At 47.3% G+C, this 18,884-nt stretch overlaps 1 protein-coding gene across 1 annotated transcript in view; it reads right to left on the bottom strand.

Annotated features, from left to right (window-relative positions):
• Nucleotides 1–18,884, bottom strand: part of LOC144724936 (CUB and sushi domain-containing protein 1-like) — a 684,194-nt gene that overhangs the window by 195,675 nt on the left and 469,635 nt on the right. The window contains exons 30-33 of the mRNA XM_078604260.1: nucleotides 17,973–18,167; nucleotides 13,426–13,542; nucleotides 11,137–11,250; nucleotides 8,863–8,958 (exon numbers count right to left, since the gene is read on the bottom strand). Of these exons, the coding sequence (XP_078460386.1) occupies nucleotides 8,863–8,958; nucleotides 11,137–11,250; nucleotides 13,426–13,542; nucleotides 17,973–18,167 (522 nt within the window). The remainder of the gene's footprint in view (nucleotides 1–8,862; nucleotides 8,959–11,136; nucleotides 11,251–13,425; nucleotides 13,543–17,972; nucleotides 18,168–18,884) is intronic.

Genomic DNA, 18,884 nt, shown 5'->3' with positions numbered 1-18,884 from the left:
GGCATACCGAGTAGGAAAGAGTTACATACGTACATAGGCTCCCAGGTCTATGAACATACGTATGTTGAACTTCTTTCGCAACCGTGCGTTGCCAACCGTGCTATTTTTTTTTACGTGACTCTACCGAAATAACCAAAGAGTATGGATCCTTTCTGTTTGCGCATCGTCACTTCAATATGTTTCTTATTAATGTTTTTGTTTGTTGCGGTTGCACCCGATTCAAGAGCCGAATGGCTCACAGGACTATACCTAATAAATGAACTGAACTGAACTGAAAAAATGTGATAATAGGTTTTTCCCCTTTTTTATGGCAACAAAACAGGTGTTAAGATGTTAAAACACCAAACATCTTAACACCTGTTTTGTTGCCAGAAAAAAAGGGGGAAAAACCTATTATCATATTTTTGTACTGGCAAAGGAGGTCCCATGATGTTAAATGTGGGAGAGAACGAGTGCAGGGTCCTCAAGGAATAATGGTACAAATATAGTCAGTCTGTAGTGGCAGTGGTTCCCAACCTGTGGTCTGTGGTGATTCTTAGAGAGCAACACAAAACAGCAATGAGTGCTTGTCGCACACATCGCTCTCTATTCAAACCAGAGACTGGCCGTGTCATGCAAAGCACCCCACTGAGCCTAGAGGTGATGATGACAGCACTTCTTGTGATGTCACTTCCTGGTAATGTGAACGAACAGCCAAAAGGGTGGTGGAATATCACATCATACTTTGTCTCTAATTGGTTATTCGACAATGACATGCCTTTACTGTCAAAAGTTAAGTAGAAAATCTATATTCCCATGGCAGGCACCAGTCTATTCTTTGGAGAATTGATGCTGACTCATATTACCATTTTAATGATGTCTGACCTCAAAAGAACGATGAGCCGAATCAATCCTCAACCAAATGGGAAATTTACATACAAGTTCAAACGGGAAATTACATACAAATTAAAAATGAATCACCCACCCAATATCTTACTCGACGTCCTGGTGTCACATAGGCCAAAAGAGCAATCGGGCAGTGTTCATAGTCATTAGCAGCTCTGAGTCAATGCTGTACATTCCATATGACAGGAACTGGCCTCTCCATAGGATGACCCATAGATCTGGTTTTAACTTCAGTTAGTCTAATCAGCAAGAATGTTATGGATTAAGTAAAACCAAATGTTGCACGTATGGTTCTGATCCATAGCATCATGGTACACGGTAACAGTAGCTTACAACCTCTAAGTAAGTAACCAGTTCAAGGTTCCACAAAGTAACCAGTTTAAGGTTACTTTGCTTTTTTATATATTTAGAAACATTTCTCCAAATTAAGCTCGATTGTGCTGCTGGTACTATTTCATGAGACGAAGTGTCCAATCGTATCTCTTACACAACAGTGGAATTATTCGGGCCATGGAAGCGGATATCACAGAACTACTGCTGAGATCCATTCAAGTGACCTCTGGTCCACACAATCATGGACAGCATTTTCCCACCGACTATGGACACAAGAGCAACGTTCATTGTGCAATGGTCAAACCAATATTTGTTTATTCTCAGAGCTGAAATTCAACCAAATGTCAATGTGATGGGATTGTTGGACACAGTCATTGATGATCAGGCTGAGGCAATCAAATCACTGGACTTGAGAGCCCGATTTAATCACAGGTGGCTGCCTGGATTCAAACCCAAGAATTAATCCCTGCCATTTTAGCACTGTGACCTCCGAGCCATCTGGCCACCTTCATCTAGCCAAAGCAACAATGAATAGAAATTGGCTCACAACACTTCTGTACGCAAATTTTTTTTCCTATCACTGACAATATACCTTAAGTCAAGCAGGTAACTGGCATAATCACTATGGGCAAATCCTACATGCTCGATCGCAAGCATCCTCTTATGCATATGTAGTGACATAGAACGGTCACTACTGTGTCGGCCCGTACGAAGGCTGGGGGCCCCAAGGGGGTGCCTGGGGGGTCACGTGGTGAAGGGATCCGGACCTTCCCAGAGGTGGGGGAAGTGAGGCGTGTCCTGGGAAGGGAGGCGTGGCCTGAAGAGAGCCAGCCACGCCGGGGCGGAGCCAGCCACGCGCAAAGCAGATATAAGCGTGGTGTGAACGCAGAGCGGGGCTGTTGTACTGTACTCCGAAGTGAAGACATCATGGGTCGTCGTCCTGGGCCAGGCAGGCCGTTGCCTGCCTGGTCCAGTCTGTGTCGCGTTCCAGAGTGTTAGTGAGTTGAGGAAGGTGGTCACCACCTCATGTACAGAGTTATGTTACTTACCGTTAATAAATAGTGTTGCCACCAAGCTGCGTGTGTGTGCACCTAATTCGAACCTACTACATTTGGCGTCAGAAGTTGTGGAAAAATAAATATTGCTAGGTGTTATCCTAGGGAAGTAAAATGGGCACACGAAAAACAAATACAAAACTCACCTGGACGCCTTCGTACGACGGGGACGGTGTGACGACCATCCTTCGGACAGCCCCGGGGATGGCAGCCCCGGTGACAGAGAGAGAGAGATGGCGCTGCACGCGGAGCGGTGGGACTTGCATTGCACTACTGCTTCGCCGCCATCGGGAACGGAGCGACGGAGCCGCGGGGAGAGGACACCATCGTCGCTGCGGGGGCTGGCGGGGGAGGCCCGGGCATGCGGGCCACGCGGTGGGACCGCCATTTCGGCGGCGGGTCGGGGCGCTGTTCCCGCCAAAGCGCTGCTCCCGCCATTTCGGCGGCGGGTCGGGGCGCTGTTCCCGCCAAAGCGCCGCTCCCGCCATTTCGGCGGCGGGTCGGGGCGCTGTTCCCGCCAAAGCGCCGCTCCCGCCATTTCGGCGGCGGGTCGGTGCGCTGTTTCCGCCAAAACGCCGCTCCTGCTGCCGAAATGCCGCTCCCGCCGACATCAACGCCTGTGGAGGGGGAGTTCCACACGTGCAGGTGGCGCCCCCATCTTGTGGATGGGGGTTCGCAAGAGCAGGCCGTGTTCACCATGCAAGATTCTTCGGGGTGTCCCAGTGCTCCACCTTGCCGCCCTCCGCTATTCACAGTTTGCCAGGCGAGTCGTGACATGACAAGCACCCGGCCTGAAGAAAAATAATAATAACTTCACCCATCTTGCGTGTGCCGGGTTGCGATCGCGGGTGTTTTTTTTTAACTCGCTGGTTTGCGGAGCATGTTCGTCCGGTTGTGTGCGTGATAAAGTGACGCGGCGACCATGCGGGTTTCTGCTTGTAACAGTGTTGTTGTTAATTACGGCGTCGAGATCGGTATCTTCTGGGTGTAGTTAATGATTAATTCGTTGTTGGTGTCCCGGGCTCCGTTGATATCCTGTATGTTGCCGTGTTAATGACTCGTGTTGTTACATCGTTGTGTTGCGAAATCGCCCTTGTTATTGTGTATACTGTATGGAGTTTCGCTCGTGATTGTCACTTGTAACTGTTAGAAACTTTGATCGTCATTGTTGCCAATGTACAGACCGTATGGAGCTTTGCTTGAAATTGTTAACAGTGTATGGACTGTTGGGTACTTGCTTGTGATTATTTACTATGTACGGATTGTCTGGAGTATTGATTGTGTGTGTTGCCATGTGGGGACTGGATGGAGCATTGCGCCAAATGATTGACTGTACGAACTTCGTATACTGCATATACTGTATTAATCAATTCGGCGATTTTGGACGTTTGTGTCTAGTTTTTTTTTTTGCTCTCAAAATTCGAATGCCCTGAGTCCCATGGTTAATGTTGAAGGGGATTTTGAAATGACAGGTTCGGTTTGTTTCAAACTCACTGGTTGGTTCCTGTCCGTTGTTGCACAGATGATGTCTTTTGTGCGGGAATGCTCCTTGTGTTCTACATGGATCGGGGGTGCGTTTCCGTTAATTGCCGTCAAATTGCGTTGCTCTCTCCACTCGGTTGGTACAGCTGCATGCTGCAATGCGAGTCTCGGAGATGATGTGTACGGATACGGGATGTGAGGTGTATTGTTGTGACCATTGAATATTCGGGATCGTCACAAATTGTGCGTACCTGTTCGGCATTGGATCAGTTCTGTGGGGGATCATAATTCAAATTGTATGTGTTGTGATGGTGTTAAATTGTGATGGTGACATGCTGCCAGGGATTTGGAATTGTGGTGCTGGCTGTCACTTATCTTGGGGCACAGATCCTGACCAGGATGGCCCAGTGAGTGTTGCGTGTCTAATATGAACGTTGTGGTCCCGTCATGCTATGGCTGACGGCTTGACCTGACAGCCCGGAGATTGAAACACTCCATGGTATGTCTAGCCTAGTGGGCTGTGCGCTCACAGGGCTCGGAGAGTGTGGTCCTGTCATGCAATGGCTGACGGCTTGACCTGACAGCCTGGAGATTGAAACACTCCGTGGCATGTCTAGCCTAGTGGGCTGTGTGCTCACATGGCTCGGAGAGTGTGGTCCCGTCATGCTGTGTCTGACGGCTTGACCTGACAGCCCGGAGATCGAGACACTCCGTGGCTTGTCTAGCCTAGTGGGCTGTGCGCTCACATGGCTCGGAGAGTGTGGTCCCGTCATGCTGTGTCTGACGGCTTGACCTGACAGCCCGGAGATCGAGACACTCTGTGGCTTGTCTAGCCTTGTGGGCTGTGCGCTCACATGGCTCAGGGAGTGTGGTCCCGTCATGCTATGGCTGACAGCTTGACCTGACGGCTCGGAGGTTGAGACCCTCCGAGGCGCGTTGAAACAGTGGGCTGGAGATTCGTAAGGTTCAGGTGGAGTTGTCCTGTTACGTTGAGACTGTATCCCTCAGTTGTTAGGGTGCATGTTGTGCAGTGAGTGAACGATGGGTCGTCTCAGCTCGGTCGGTACAGCTATATGCTGCGATGCGAGTCATGGAGAGAGACTGGGTCGTCTCAGCTCGGTCAGTACAGCTATATGCTGCGATGCGAGTCTTGGAGAGAGACTGGGTCGTCTCAGCTCGGTCGGTACAGCTATATGCTGCGATGCGAGTCTTGGAGAGAGACTGGGTTAAAATCCCACCGATATGGCCGACGCGTGCTACTGGTTGTGACGCCACGTCGGAAAGGCGGGGGGGTGCTAACGGGTGACTGTCATGTCCGAAGAGCGGAGGCGAGTGTTCGTTGAGTGATGCCTCAGGAGGGTTTGGTTCTCGTCACAGGAGGCAGTATCTACCTGGCACCTTGGAGTCGCCGGTTATGCCGACCGGCTATGGACTGGGGGGGGAGTGGAGCATGCGTCAGCTACTCCTGCTCCTCCTGTTCTGACTCCTGGGGGGAGGGGTCGTGCCCTTTGGGCCGCTTCTGGTTCCCCAGGCCCGGCCACATGGACTCGTTGAAGACTGGCTGCTCTACATGCCCCTCAGACTCCTTGCTCATTGCCTACGCCGTCGTTCCAATGGCCACACTCACATGTCAGTGCATGCGTGATTCTCACGGGGGGGGGGGGGGGGGGGCTGTGCTGGAGCGTAAGTGGGTTAGCCAGTTTTCACGTATATTTGTTGTTAATTCCCCGTTTTCTATGCGGTTCCCTTGTACCCTCGTCGATTCTGTATATATTACGTGATTGTATTTCTTATTGGTCGCCGGTCATTTATTGATGTTGCTGGTTCGGAGGCACACCTTTTCGATGTTTCACAGTTGTGTTACAGCCGGGGACGGCTGTGTGTTTATACAGGGGGGGTGATGTAGTGACATAGAACGGTCACTACTGTGTCGGCCCGTACGAAGGCTGGGGGCCCCAAGGGGGTGCCTGGGGGTCACGTGGTGAAGAGATCCGGACCTTCCCAGAGGTGGGGGAAGTGAGGCGTGTCCTGGGAAGGGAGGCGTGGCCTGAAGAGAGCCAGCCACGCCGGGGCGGAGCCAGCCACGCGCAAAGCAGATATAAGTGTGGTGTGAACGCAGAGCGGGGCTGTTGTACTGTACTCCGAAGTGAAGACATCATGGGTCGTCGTCCTGGGCCAGGCAGGCCGTTGCCTGCCTGGTCCAGTCTGTGTCGCGTTCCAGAGTGTTAGTGAGTTGAGGAAGGTGGTCACCACCTCATGTACAGCGTTATGTTACTTACCGTTAATAAATAGTGTTGCCTCCAAGCTGCGTGTGTGTGCACCTAATTCGAACCTACTACACATATTCGATGGGAAGTCTAAGTGAATATTTTGATAATTATTACATGTCCAGCATGTTGCCAACTGGTGCCATGATGAGTTAATGGTATCGGCCCAGTCACCACTGACTGTACGAGTGTAACTATTATGTTACATTGGCAGGAGCACTCGTGACATCCCGCAATTTGGTGATTGTTCTATTAGCCCTAAAGAGAAGAGCTACTGAGATGGTTTCGTGATAGATTTTCCCAGTTTCAAAGACAATGCATATATATTATCAGAGTACTTTCTTTTGCATTCTGACCACAAGTATTGTGGTTAATGCAGACATGATTCCTTGTAAAAGGTTTCAGTTTGGTGTTTTAACATCTTAACAACTGTTTTGTTGCTAGAAAAAAATGGGAAAACCTTTTCTCATATTTTGGTACTGGCAAAGGAGGTCCCATGATGATGATGGTGGTTGACCATTGTTCAGCCTGTTGTGTAGGTGGCGATATCTTAACTACCTTGCCTGGTATACAGGAGGTCGTGGGTTTGGTCACAACCCTTGACAGCTGTATATTTGGAGTGTGCGTGTTCTCACCATGATCGTGTGGATCTTTCTCCGGGTCCCGCGGTTTTTCCCTCCACATTTAGAAATATGCGTTTAGAGTATTTAGCTGTAATACATTTCCATGTGATAAGCCACTTCGTTGAGCTATCGTTTGTGGCCAGTCGCTTCTGAAAAGAGCGACATAGCTCAGTGGGCCTTGCCTGGTAAAATATAAATTCATAATTTGGTTTGTTATTGTTTCTTAACTGCACTCCCCTGTGCTTTGCACTTCGATTTCTATGCAGAATTGTCTCCCACTGTTATGCCTTGCAAGAGGAATTTAAATCTCAACAGCCTGTTATAAATGTAAGTATCTTCATACGTGGCGCTATCTCAAATTTGGAAGGTCATGAGTTCAAATGCACATCAACATCCTTCCAGATGCAGATCCATCCCATGGCTCAATAAACAACTACTTTAAGGAAAAGTCAACAGTGAGCATGCTGTGGAAAGACTGGCCTCTGCCAAAAAACAACAAGGAAATTTAACATCACCACCACCACCAGCTATGGCTACCAATGGAGATGACTTCCACCCTAATGCTCAAGCAAGGGTGGAGGCCTGTGACATTTTTAATTTCAAGTGCAAATCTGTTCTAACAATTACGTCCCTTGGCTGTACACAGATGTGTTTTTAATAGGAAGGGGCCAAAGTAATTTCATGCTCACACAAGCATATAGGGTGGTCCTCAAATCCAGTTTACAGCCTTGAGTCAATCATGACACGTCCACATCCCTATGGCAGAATTGAGTTGATTCATAGGTCAACTACTGTTGCCTTTCCACACGCTGGGACAAATATTTATTGACCATGACCTGGGTAAACCCCTAGCGAGAATATAAATTTGAGACCTGCCCATTGCGAGATATGTGCTCTAACCTCTACACCACCTTACCAGGTTTATATTTTATTGGTATTAAAAGTGTGTCCATGTCATATGATATTACAAAAAATATATTTTCTGGCTGGATTCCTGCCCGGCTTCCTGGCTACCATGATACACAACAACAGCGGTGACGTCAGCACCGCACACGTCTGCGAAGATGACGTCACCATCATCCACACATCGTCGATCGCTGTTCGTGCATTGCGCCGACGTCATCACGCCTCTTCCCCCACCCACCCTGCACCCCAGCCGTGAATTCCACGCGATAGAGATAGATACGGAGTGTAGAGAGTGACAGGGAGTGAAATGGAGAGGAAAAGGGAGAGCAAAACGGAAGTAGGGGAGCGAGTGACAGCAACAAGCAGTGCGAGGGAGCAATTAGGGAGAGGCAAGAGAGACTGAGCTGTGAAAGGGAGAGTTGAAAATAAGGAGAGCGAGGGTGAGAGAGGGATTCGGGGGAGGGAAGTGGGTGAGATGCAGAAAGACGAGAGGAATTTCGGGGGAGGAGAGGAAGAGAGATACAGAGACGGACAAAGTAAGAGATCGAGATGACTTGGGATTTACGGCACAGAGAGAAAGGTAGAGAGAGAGAGACAGAGTTCTATATCAACGTAAACGTTCTGCTGGCTGGCTAGGAGGGACGGACGGACGGATCATGTCAAAAGGTTGCTAATTATTGTACAAAGTACTTTTTTCTTATAATACAAATTTTGTTACCGCCAAATCTCCAGCCCAAGTGTTCCCTGTAATTGTGCAGTTTAAAAAAGAAAGTGCTCTAATTGAAGCCCCTTTTCAAAGTAGTGACACGCACACACGTCTAATATGCACCATCACAAACCTGCTTTCAGACTAACAGCAAAGAGCGATGGAGTTTGGAGTGGAGTTGAAGTGATCTTTTCATTGCAGAAGTTTTCACAGGAAATAATGCATTTATACACTTTCATCTTTCAACAATGCTTTCACTCTCTTTTGTAAGATTTAAAAAGTTAGCGATATTTTCTCTCTCACAACTTTGCCACGTAAATGGACAACAACAAAAAGAACAACCAAGCAATGTGCTGGGTACGTTGGGCAATGCATCGTTACGTGTACAAAAGACTTTGTGCACGTTCTATAAATGCAGCGGCTTCATTTATCACAACCAAATATGCACATTGTAATGCAAGAAGGCATGTGTGCACATTTACACAGTCGTTCGTTGATATTTATATATCTAGCATGCATATTCATGTAAAAAAAAACCCATGGCGTTTGAGAGCAGTCATACTTTTAAACACATCTACAATCTTATGCAAATAGACTGTGTTTACCTTGATAGACAAAGTGGAATCCTTTGCCAGTTGAGTCTTTAGTGGATTTGAATTTTAATGAAATTTGATTTGTGGAACTCAATGGCAGGGTTTCACCTGCGGTGAGAGACAAGGAAAACGCAAAACAACGTTACATTAAAAATAGATTAAATTCACACGGGGTGTATGTAATGTATTTAAACGTGCTTGCACTGGTCTCGATTCACATTCAAGATCGAGAGGTCATCTCGGCAAATGCGATTGACGCACCACTCCTCGTAATCACTTCCCTTGTTCTGTTGCATATCTACAATGTCCACGAATCCCGACCTACGAGGCCAGTATTCCACCACCGCGCTTTGGGGTTTGTGTAACATAGCCGTGGTGGGATCTTATGGCGGTATAGCGTGAGAAGCAACACGAAAGTTCAGAAAAGAATGTCGCGGACGTATTCAGCAAAGGGAAGGACGCATACAATGAGTGGGGCACCATGTGCAGAATGGCGGACGGGTTGCTGAGGTCGGCATACCAATGGGAACCTATGGATTAGTAATGAAGGGGAAGACCTAGAGTGAGAGAAGACCTTTGTGGTCCGGTGTCTACTGTGCAATAGTTACAGGTTGTCAAGACACCACACAGCCAGTTCTGCGAGAACGCATCTTTTCACAATGCGAATTGGACATAACGCGATGAATGTATTGGGGGACACACGTTTTATAACGTGGATGCAAATTGGATATAACGCGAGTAAGTGAACGGAACGGCGTCGCGCGTAGTAGGAATAAGCGGTTGTGCGGCTGCCTCGGCGTAGCGTCACACGGGGCGGGATGCTGCTGGATGCTTCTAGATGCTACCCACGCGTTTTGTCCAGCCTGCGTATGCATCTCATGCTTTGTCGCGGACCGTGCTTTATCCCGTATTATATATTATTTATATTATCACGCGATTTTTTGAGAAAGCGGGTGTTGTTCAGGAACGCAACTACCGTGTTATAGAAAACACTGCGCTACGCACAGATACAATTATACCTGTAGACATAAAGACAGTCAGATGCCTGATCAATCATATGTATCCATCTTTGTGGCTGTGTTGGTATCCGTTTATCTCTCTAAAGCAATGGCAACAATATCCAAACTAGATCAATAGTGTACAACGCAGGCTCATGTAGACGAAGAGACATAAACCTTTAGACTAAAAAGCTGAAGAATTGATAGGCAGCCATCATGGGAAGACACACGCATACACAGGTACGCAATCGACATTAATCTGCAGAGACAGATGAACAGACAGTGACAAAATGCAGAAACGCGTACGCAAAACATTCGAATGTTCAGATCAACACGACTTAACCTGTAACCTTCGTTACGTAAAGTTGATGAAATTATATTGGGCAAAGTTGAAATTAAATCTAACTGATGTACGGCACTGCTCCTGTCAAGGCGACAAAATATGTCTGCAGCTGTCACTCAGGGTCACTAACGGTCACTCACGGTCATTAATGGTCACTCACCATCACTAACGGTCACTAACGGTCACTCACGGTCACTCACCGTCACTCACCATCACTAATAGTCACTCACGGTCATTAACAGTCACTCAGGGTCACTAACGGTCACTCACGGTCACTAACGGTCACTCACGGTCACTCACCATCACTCACAATCATTAATGGTCACTCACGGTCATTAACGGTCACTCAGGGTCACTAACGGTCACTCACGGTCACTCAGGGTCACTCTCCATCACTCACGGTCACTCACCATCACTCACGGTCACTAATGGTCACTCAAGGTCATTAACGGTCACTCACGGTCACTAACGGTCACTCCCCATCACTCACGGTCACTAACGGTCATTCATGGTCACTAACGGTCACTAACGGTCACTCCCCATCACTCACGGTCATTAACGGTCACTCACGGTCACTAACGGTCACTCCCCATCACTCACGGTCACTAACGGTCATTCATGGTCACTAACGGTCACTAACGGTCACTCCCCATCACTCACGGTCACTCACGGTCACTAACGGTCACTCCCCATCACTCACGGTCACTCACGGTCACTAACGGTCACTCCCCATCATTCACGGTCATTAACGGTCACTCAGGGTCACTAACGGTCACTCAGGGTCACTAACGGTCACTCACCATCACTCACGGTCACTCAGGGTCACTCACCATCACTCACGGTTACTCACGGTCACTCACCATCACTAACGGTCACTCAGGGTCACTAACGGTCACTCAGGGTCACTAACGATCACGTGCACACGGTGTGCGGCGTCTAGGATACCGGAGTGGGCGCCGGAGAACGAGCTGAGGAGCACGGCCTGCTGGCTCGACCCGTCGAACACCTCCACCACGTCGTTCAGGGCCGTTTGGAAAAACTTGAACTGACCGAAGACAACTGCAACAAAGGGGTGAATCAAAGAACGCCGGAATCGTTAGCCGGAGTCGGACTGCGGGCTGTGACACTTTATACCGACTCATGAACGCGTGGCCATGAACTTGTAAATTGTTTGTTTTCAGGAGTATGTACGCTGAACTTCTTTCTGCACCATGCGTAGCAAGCCTCGTTTCATGTTGCGTGCGATTTATTTATTGGCATTTCCGGTTCACATTCCAATGTCAAACACGCGGCATCCCAGCAGCGTTAAGGTCGCTGTTCTTATTCACGGGGCTCATTTGTTGGGAATGTTTTTTTTTTACAGGGGGTTGGTGATTCTCGTCTTTAAAAAACAACACACGGTGGGAAGGAGGGAGGAGGAGCGGCTTAGCGTTGGAGGGCTACGAGCTACGCGTGTATTGGCCCTGCGGGAGGGGAAACTCACAATTAACAAGTTGTGGTGCATCTTTCGTGACACCTGAGTCCCAGCATCGCAGGAGGTGAGGGGAGTTCAAATGAGTTATTCACGAATGGCCCCCCAAGTTATTTTAAGTCTGCCTCCTTTCCTTGGCAATTATAAAAAAAAATAACTTTTTTTATTGTTTTACCAGGTAAGGCTCACTGAGCTGTGTATCTATTTTTCATAAGCGACCTGGCTACAAATGATAGCTCAACGAAGCGGATTATAACTCTAAACGCACGTTGATTCTAAATGTGGAGGGAAAAACCGGAGGACCCGGAGAAAAATCCACGCGACCACGGGGAGAGAGACATGCAAACTCCAAACATACAGGCGCCACGGTCGGGATCGAACCCACACTCTCATGCAGAACCGGCCCTAGACCTTTGGGGGCCCTAAGCAAAATTTGGTTGGAGGCCCCTTTGATGTATGATTTTTTTCACCCACGAGCTAGCAGTGACTCTAGGGGGCCCTCTGCTGGCCACGGGGCCCTTTGCAATTGCAAGGGTCGCTTAGTGGCTGGGCCGGCTCTGCTCTCATGTATACCAGGCGAGATAGTTAACACGTCGTCCCCGCGGTGCCCTTAAGCATGTATCCCAGATGGTCCATAGAGGCCGCAGCTGACGTAGGGAAATTGTCCCATGTCACGAAGGATAGGGTGCCCTTTTCGTTAAGGAGACAAGCGAAAGTGTCTCTTACACTCAGACGTATGTTGGTGCCCTTCAAACAATTGTGGAAATGCAATATTCACATGGCGGGGGGGGGGGGCAGTCTTTCCATAGGTTGACCACCGTTGAGATGTCCCACAAAATGGTGCATATCCTAATGAATGGACCGAGTCTACCCACAGCCTGGAATTGAACCCCGTAAGCTGAGCACGCACAGCAGTAAAGTATTTGCCTGGCATAGGGTGTTTAATTCCAATGCAATCTTCTAGCTTGACTGAGATTTCTGGGCTTTAATGCAACTTTCAGCCACTGGTGAATACTGTGCGCTGTATTTTCATGGAAGCATTAAGCAATAGTAATGAGTTTTTGTGAGCGTGTATATGTATTTCAAATGATTTTCTGTCATATGCCGAGCATGGAAACAGGTGCCTGCAATTCCAGCACACTGCTGGAAAGATTGAACAATCACGCAGAGATCAACAGATTTTCAACCTGCAGGGTAATGAGTCGGTTAATACATGGAAGTACAGCAACTAGGCGACGTACCAGCCTGCACTCACATTTTGGCATTGTCTCCCATGTGTGCATGGCTAATCGTTGTGTATTACGGTTGCCGTGGACATTTAAGGAGCCGGCCAATACATTCCAATGTAGGACCCTTCCTGTAAACGATTCTTGAGATTCGGCAACGCTTTTCTGGAGAGATTAAGTTGTTTCTCACCTCGAATTTGCAACGATGACCCCATAGATGAGGACATGCCACATTACTGTGGCAGGGGTCAGTCTCTCCATAGGGGAAATTATGGTTGTACTATTTTTATCAACCCTAGAGACACGATGAAGATGATCACGGGCTGATAAGGATGATTAACTTGCAACAATGGCCTCAATGCCATCCAGAACAAGTTAATCCGTAAGCGAATAACTACCCGTCAGTATTATCACGAAACATGCGGACGGCATTCATGGGCCATTTAAAACACACACAGTCACGGCAGTATGAGACGGTCGGCACGCCAAACAAGGTGCGCGGTGGACGCATTAATTGGGATGCGCGTGTCACCGTACCGTATTCCTTGGGAACGACCACGGTGTAGGCGCACGTCTGGATGCTGGAGTAATTGGACGGGAATCCTGGGGAGAGCACCGCTCCCTCCTGGCCCACAGAACGGCCTCCGCACGGAGCTGCGTGGTGGCAACAGTGACGGCGTTAGCGGCGCAAGACAATCACCGCCGCCCCGGAGCTAAGCCGCAGTGGGCCTGGCAGTGCAGCAGCATATTCACGGGGCTCTATTTACAGAGTGGCTCCAGTAGCTTGGCTCCAGCTCTAGGCTGGCTCCCTGCTACAAGCGAAGGGCTGGCTCCACCAGGACCTCGCTCCAGCAGCCCCCTGGCTCCAACTCAAGAGCAACTTCATGTGAATGCTCCTCTTCCCAGAGTCACAAACACCGATCGTGAGTCATGTATTTTCCTGATGCTAACCAGATGAAGGTGTCATCATGGCCAAAGCCGTTGATGCCAACCACCACCATGTTACCAACTCTATCTACCCTCCTCCAGATCCCGCAGCTGCTGGACTGTCGACACAGCGACCTCCAAGTCCTGTCCCACCATCTTTCCCTCGGTCGCCGGATTCGTGGAGTTCACTCAGGTTGGCCCAACACCAGCAGTGCCATCAAGCTACGTGCATGCATGCATCTTTTTTTGTTATGCAGTGCAATCAGGTTAAAATGTGTGTTCTAATTTGCGGATGAGAGAACAACATCAGGTTTTGAAATTAAGAACAACGATTTGCTCGGGCCCATCGGTGGGTATGTCACCCGTGCTGAGCTTTGCCACACTAACAGACACAGATGTAGTGTAACACACTTAGGTGACAAAAGGGACGTATTGATTTGTTGCTTGATGTAAATCCTTAAAGTTAAGATACGTGGATCAAACGCGGTGTGTTAAGATTGAGCAGTCTAACGATGCACAGTGTCCACAGGAAATGCATTGAATCGCATTTTTAAGAAATATTTTCATTCAGTGTGCAACTGACATACTCCGTCGCTATTACACTAACGAGCAACCAACTATACAAACAAAACAAACGAAATATTTAAAAAATACGTATAAAAGTGTACAAATATATGACATTAATATAATTGTGCAATATAACTCCAGTTGGCTTCATGTTCAATCATCAGGAAGCCTTAGTTGGTTACACATTTGATCCTTATGGCGGTACCCCGGGTTACCAAATAATACAAAATGGCCGAGGCAATTAAATACTTTATTTCTGGGACACTATTTTCCCCAGGGGTGTTACTTAACTCCGCCATTGGGGCACCAATCAATCCGAAATCAGTGCTACTCCGCGATGTCGAAACGCCAAACATTAGCATTAAAAATCCGGTATCGAAAAATTCAACTTTGAATAGTGCATCGTGTACAGCTCGTCGAGATGAGTCGACTGCCGCATCGCCGGCCATCAACAGACTAAAAATGACTGCATCACGGACATTATGCGAGAGCCGGGGTACCATGGTACCCCGGGATACCGCCATAAGGTTCAATTGCCAAAGCGTGTAATGGTTACATCTTAACATGCAGATATCAATAATGAGATTCCTGGGGCCAATTTGAAAAACATTTTTACTTAATTAATAAGGCAGATTTGTATGCTCATTATACGCACCCAATTGCCACAATACATTATTTATTACTGGCTCAAAAGTGGTTAAGGAAAAATGCAGATTTCCTTTTAATTACAACTGACAATGGGAGTGTCATTCAAACAATTTGGGGATTGAACCAATTTTATATATATTTTTACCTCGACAGGTTGATACCGAATGGTTACCCTTACAGAAAACATGCCAAATGGTCTTTGTATATCAGAAGAGTTATAACATTGTGAGAACAATACTCTAGGAGGAGTATAGCTAATTAAGCTCCCAGCCGTGTGGAGTGAAAGTCAGACATCATTCCGAACAAAGCACGGCACAATCCCGACACACATCGCAGATCAATAGAGCCGAACCGTAAAAAAACACCTATGCAATCGCCTCCCCTGCTCAATTAAGCATCAACGGTGGCACATTAACACCACCGCCGGCGAGATGCCAGTCTCCGTAGGACTGCCACAACGTGGAGCCGCAGTCATCATGACTGCAGAAAGAAGAGGGAAGAGAACCGCCGCCGCCACCAGCAGCGAGATTTGAACTGGCGACATCGAGCTCTCCGTTAACAACAGCGTCCCACCAAGGCGTCGTGTGCAATCCGTACGGCGCATCGCGCAACGTGCCAGCACACAGCCCGCAAGGCTCGGAGGTGTTTTCTTTTTTTGTTTTACATCGGCAGTGTTCACGAAAAAAAAAGTACACTGTCGACTCCACTTAATCGCACACATTCCCTACTTAACATTGGTAAATGCTTAGTATTCACGTGATCGTTGACGTATATTCTCCAGGAGAAGCTAATGTGCGTAGATTTGTTGGGTTGTAAAGGCTGGCTGTTGTTATATGGGCAAGACTATATTGCTATGCGATGGGTTGAAGAGTGATCTGTTTTATGAATTGGCACGATTCAGGGCAATAATGTGATTCGTTTGTTTTTGTTCGCACTGCTAACTTGTTTGTCCTGGGTAGTCCGTAAATTGAATTTGCTCTTAATGAAAATGTCATGTTAACTTACAATTTGCATATATCATAAATAATAATGCATCATCCCTTCGTGCACTATTTGTGAACGTTAAAATTGTACTTTAATTAGCGCATTTAAACTTGACTACGATTCAGCTTTCACCGGAACTGGCCTTTGTTCAGAAGTTGTTAGTCCACAGCTGCTGATGGAAATGAACATGCACCGCCCACACTGCATTAGCACGCACAGACGATTGCGCTTATCACTGGGAACTCTGAGCCAGTGGTGAACATTCCACATTCCTATGGCAGGGGTCAGTCTTGAATAGCACTGAATGCTATTGTAATATTCTATCAAGCACAGGCATTATTAATAAGTTAATGAGTTACAGTCTACTCCTCTGCAGTATGTACTCTCTTCCTGGTCCGTGACACGATGTGGATACATTGAGACTATCTTTTTAATAACACTGCAGGCAAAGCAAACAGAACATGAGAGGACATTCCATTGTTCAGCTTTGTTATTCATGTAATAATAAAATGGGTAATGGCTCAACACTGCAGTTTCTTACTCGCGGGCCTCCACTCTAGAAAGTGGAGGCCCTTCCCACTGGCAGAGGCTGGCCGAACGCCTTTGAAGAGGTGGGAGGACCCACACCTTACCCGACCACACCTGGCCTGCCTATTGACTAGCTGTGGTTGAACCATATTCACACTACTGGGTGGACCGATTAATAACGATCGTCATTGTTTCAACTGCCGCGCCGGGAGATAAAACTGGTGACATCTGGATTGTTCATCCAGTCTGTGAGCAATTCACCATGGCAGTATCCCATACACGTAATGATAATGATTAACGGTTATAAAGCACGTGCAGCATGTTCTCAATCCACTGCTGGTTAAAGGCCTTCCCATGTCATTGGGTTTGTCTGACCATACTTCATCACGCTGGGCAGTGCAGGTTAGTGAAGGGGATGGTTCTGATATCACTCGGCACTGTTCTAAGCCTCGGCCAGGAATCAAACCTCAAGTCGCCAACATCTTTACATTAAGATATTGAAAATGTGTTGATGGTGTTCACTTAGTTTGCTGTAGTAGATTTTGGATTATTCGTTGAAAGTTTGCATCTGTTAGGTAATAGTACAAAGTCAATGTTATGTCTGACGTTAAATCAGCTTGATGTGTTGAAATTCAAATACAGTAATAAGAAAAACAGTCCATCAATCAGATTGATTTGTTACCTCTAAAAGCCAGAGTAATCTTGCAAAGCAAAATAGAACACAATTTTGATTTATATACCATCTAATGCTATCTCAACATACCACACAGAACAGTGTAACATGGAAATCACGTGGGGAAGGGTGCTTATATCTTTATTCATTGTCATCGGAAGAGACAAACAGGAAGGACTTGAGCCTAGACTAGAATATATATGTAAGTATGTTGAACTTCTTTCACACCGTACGTAGCCAGCCGTGCTAATCGTAGGAGCGGGGGAAGGACAACAAACTGAACACAAAAAACAGTTCTAAAGAACAAAAAAGAGTTTTAAAGAACATCAGGGGAGCCTCGTCTCAAACAGTGTTAGACCAGAGGACGCCAAAAGGCGCCTTTTGGCATCCTCTGGTCTAACACTGTTTGAGACGAGGCTCAAAAGAAAGATGTCTCTGGTGTGGACCAATCAGTTTCAAGGGCAATGCATATATTACCAGAGTATGTTTTTTGTTTGCATTCTGACCACAAGCATTGTGGTTAATGCAGACATGATTCCTTGTAAAATGTTTCAATTTGGTGTTTTAACATATTAACACCTGTTTTTGTTGCCAGAAAAAAGGGGAAAAACCTATTATCAGTTCTGAAGATATTAAAATGGGCCAACAGGTCAAGAGCGCGGACGGCTGGGGGGGGGGGGGATAGTTGCAAGCAATGGGGGCAGCGAAGGAGAATGAGCGACGGCGTCAATATCCAACCAACAGCAGGTGTACATACCTCTGCAGAGGGGCACAGGCTTGTTCCACGTGGGCCTTCCATCGTCACCCATAATACAAGTCAACGTTGAATGTCCATGCACCATGTATCCAGTGTCACAGCCATAGGTGACGGTGGAGCCCAACTTGAAATCGCCGCCCAGGCGACTGCCATTCTTAACGTTGCCAGGGTCGAAGCAGGATTCCCGTGGCTTTTCTGTCACAGAAGGTGGCGACAAAAGTTAGGTTTATTGTCACAGCTCGTGAATTTGTGAACAGAGCAAGAAAAAGGAGAGAGGGAATTGTGACAGGACGCGTTTATTCCTCTCGAGTCAACGTAAAACTGTCTCCCTGCTCCAAGAGGCACCAGGGGGTGATGCTTATTTTCTCCGGCAGTCCTCAGTCAATCATGGAAATTCCACAGTCTTATGGTGGTTCCCAGTCTGCCTATTGCATTACCATACCGACTTTCGACAAAGTGGAACTCGTTGAATTAGTCTTGCAGGGATGATCTCCCTAATCAGGATTTGACCTCGAAACCTTCAAATCGTGATTCAAGTGCTCCACTACCAGCATTGCACTGCCAGCAGTTGTACGTTAAATTATTACTTAGATCATTATTCGAATTTTGGTGGCTTAATAGTGGTTGGAAGTTATAGAAAAATATATATTTAAAGGGCCAGTCATTTATCCTGCAAAGCTCCGGAGCTTTAGTTGTCATTATCATAGATCACTAAAGGGATATTGCACTACATTATTAAACATTGTGCATGCCAAACCTAAAATTTGGGTGCCGCGGTGGCAATATATTAATTACCTAGCCTGGTATACAGGAGGTTGTGGGTTCGATCCCGACCCTGACGCCTGTTTATTTGGAGTTTGCATGTTCTCCCCATAGTCCTGTGGATTTTATCTGGGTCCTCTGGTTTTTTTC

This window comes from Lampetra planeri, chromosome 22 (assembly GCF_965212315.1).
Source record: "Lampetra planeri chromosome 22, kcLamPlan1.2.h2, whole genome shotgun sequence".
Classification (NCBI taxonomy): Eukaryota; Metazoa; Chordata; class Hyperoartia; order Petromyzontiformes; family Petromyzontidae; genus Lampetra; species Lampetra planeri.
The sequence above is the reverse complement of the archived record's forward strand: the minus strand, read 5'-3'. Positions and strand labels throughout refer to the sequence as shown.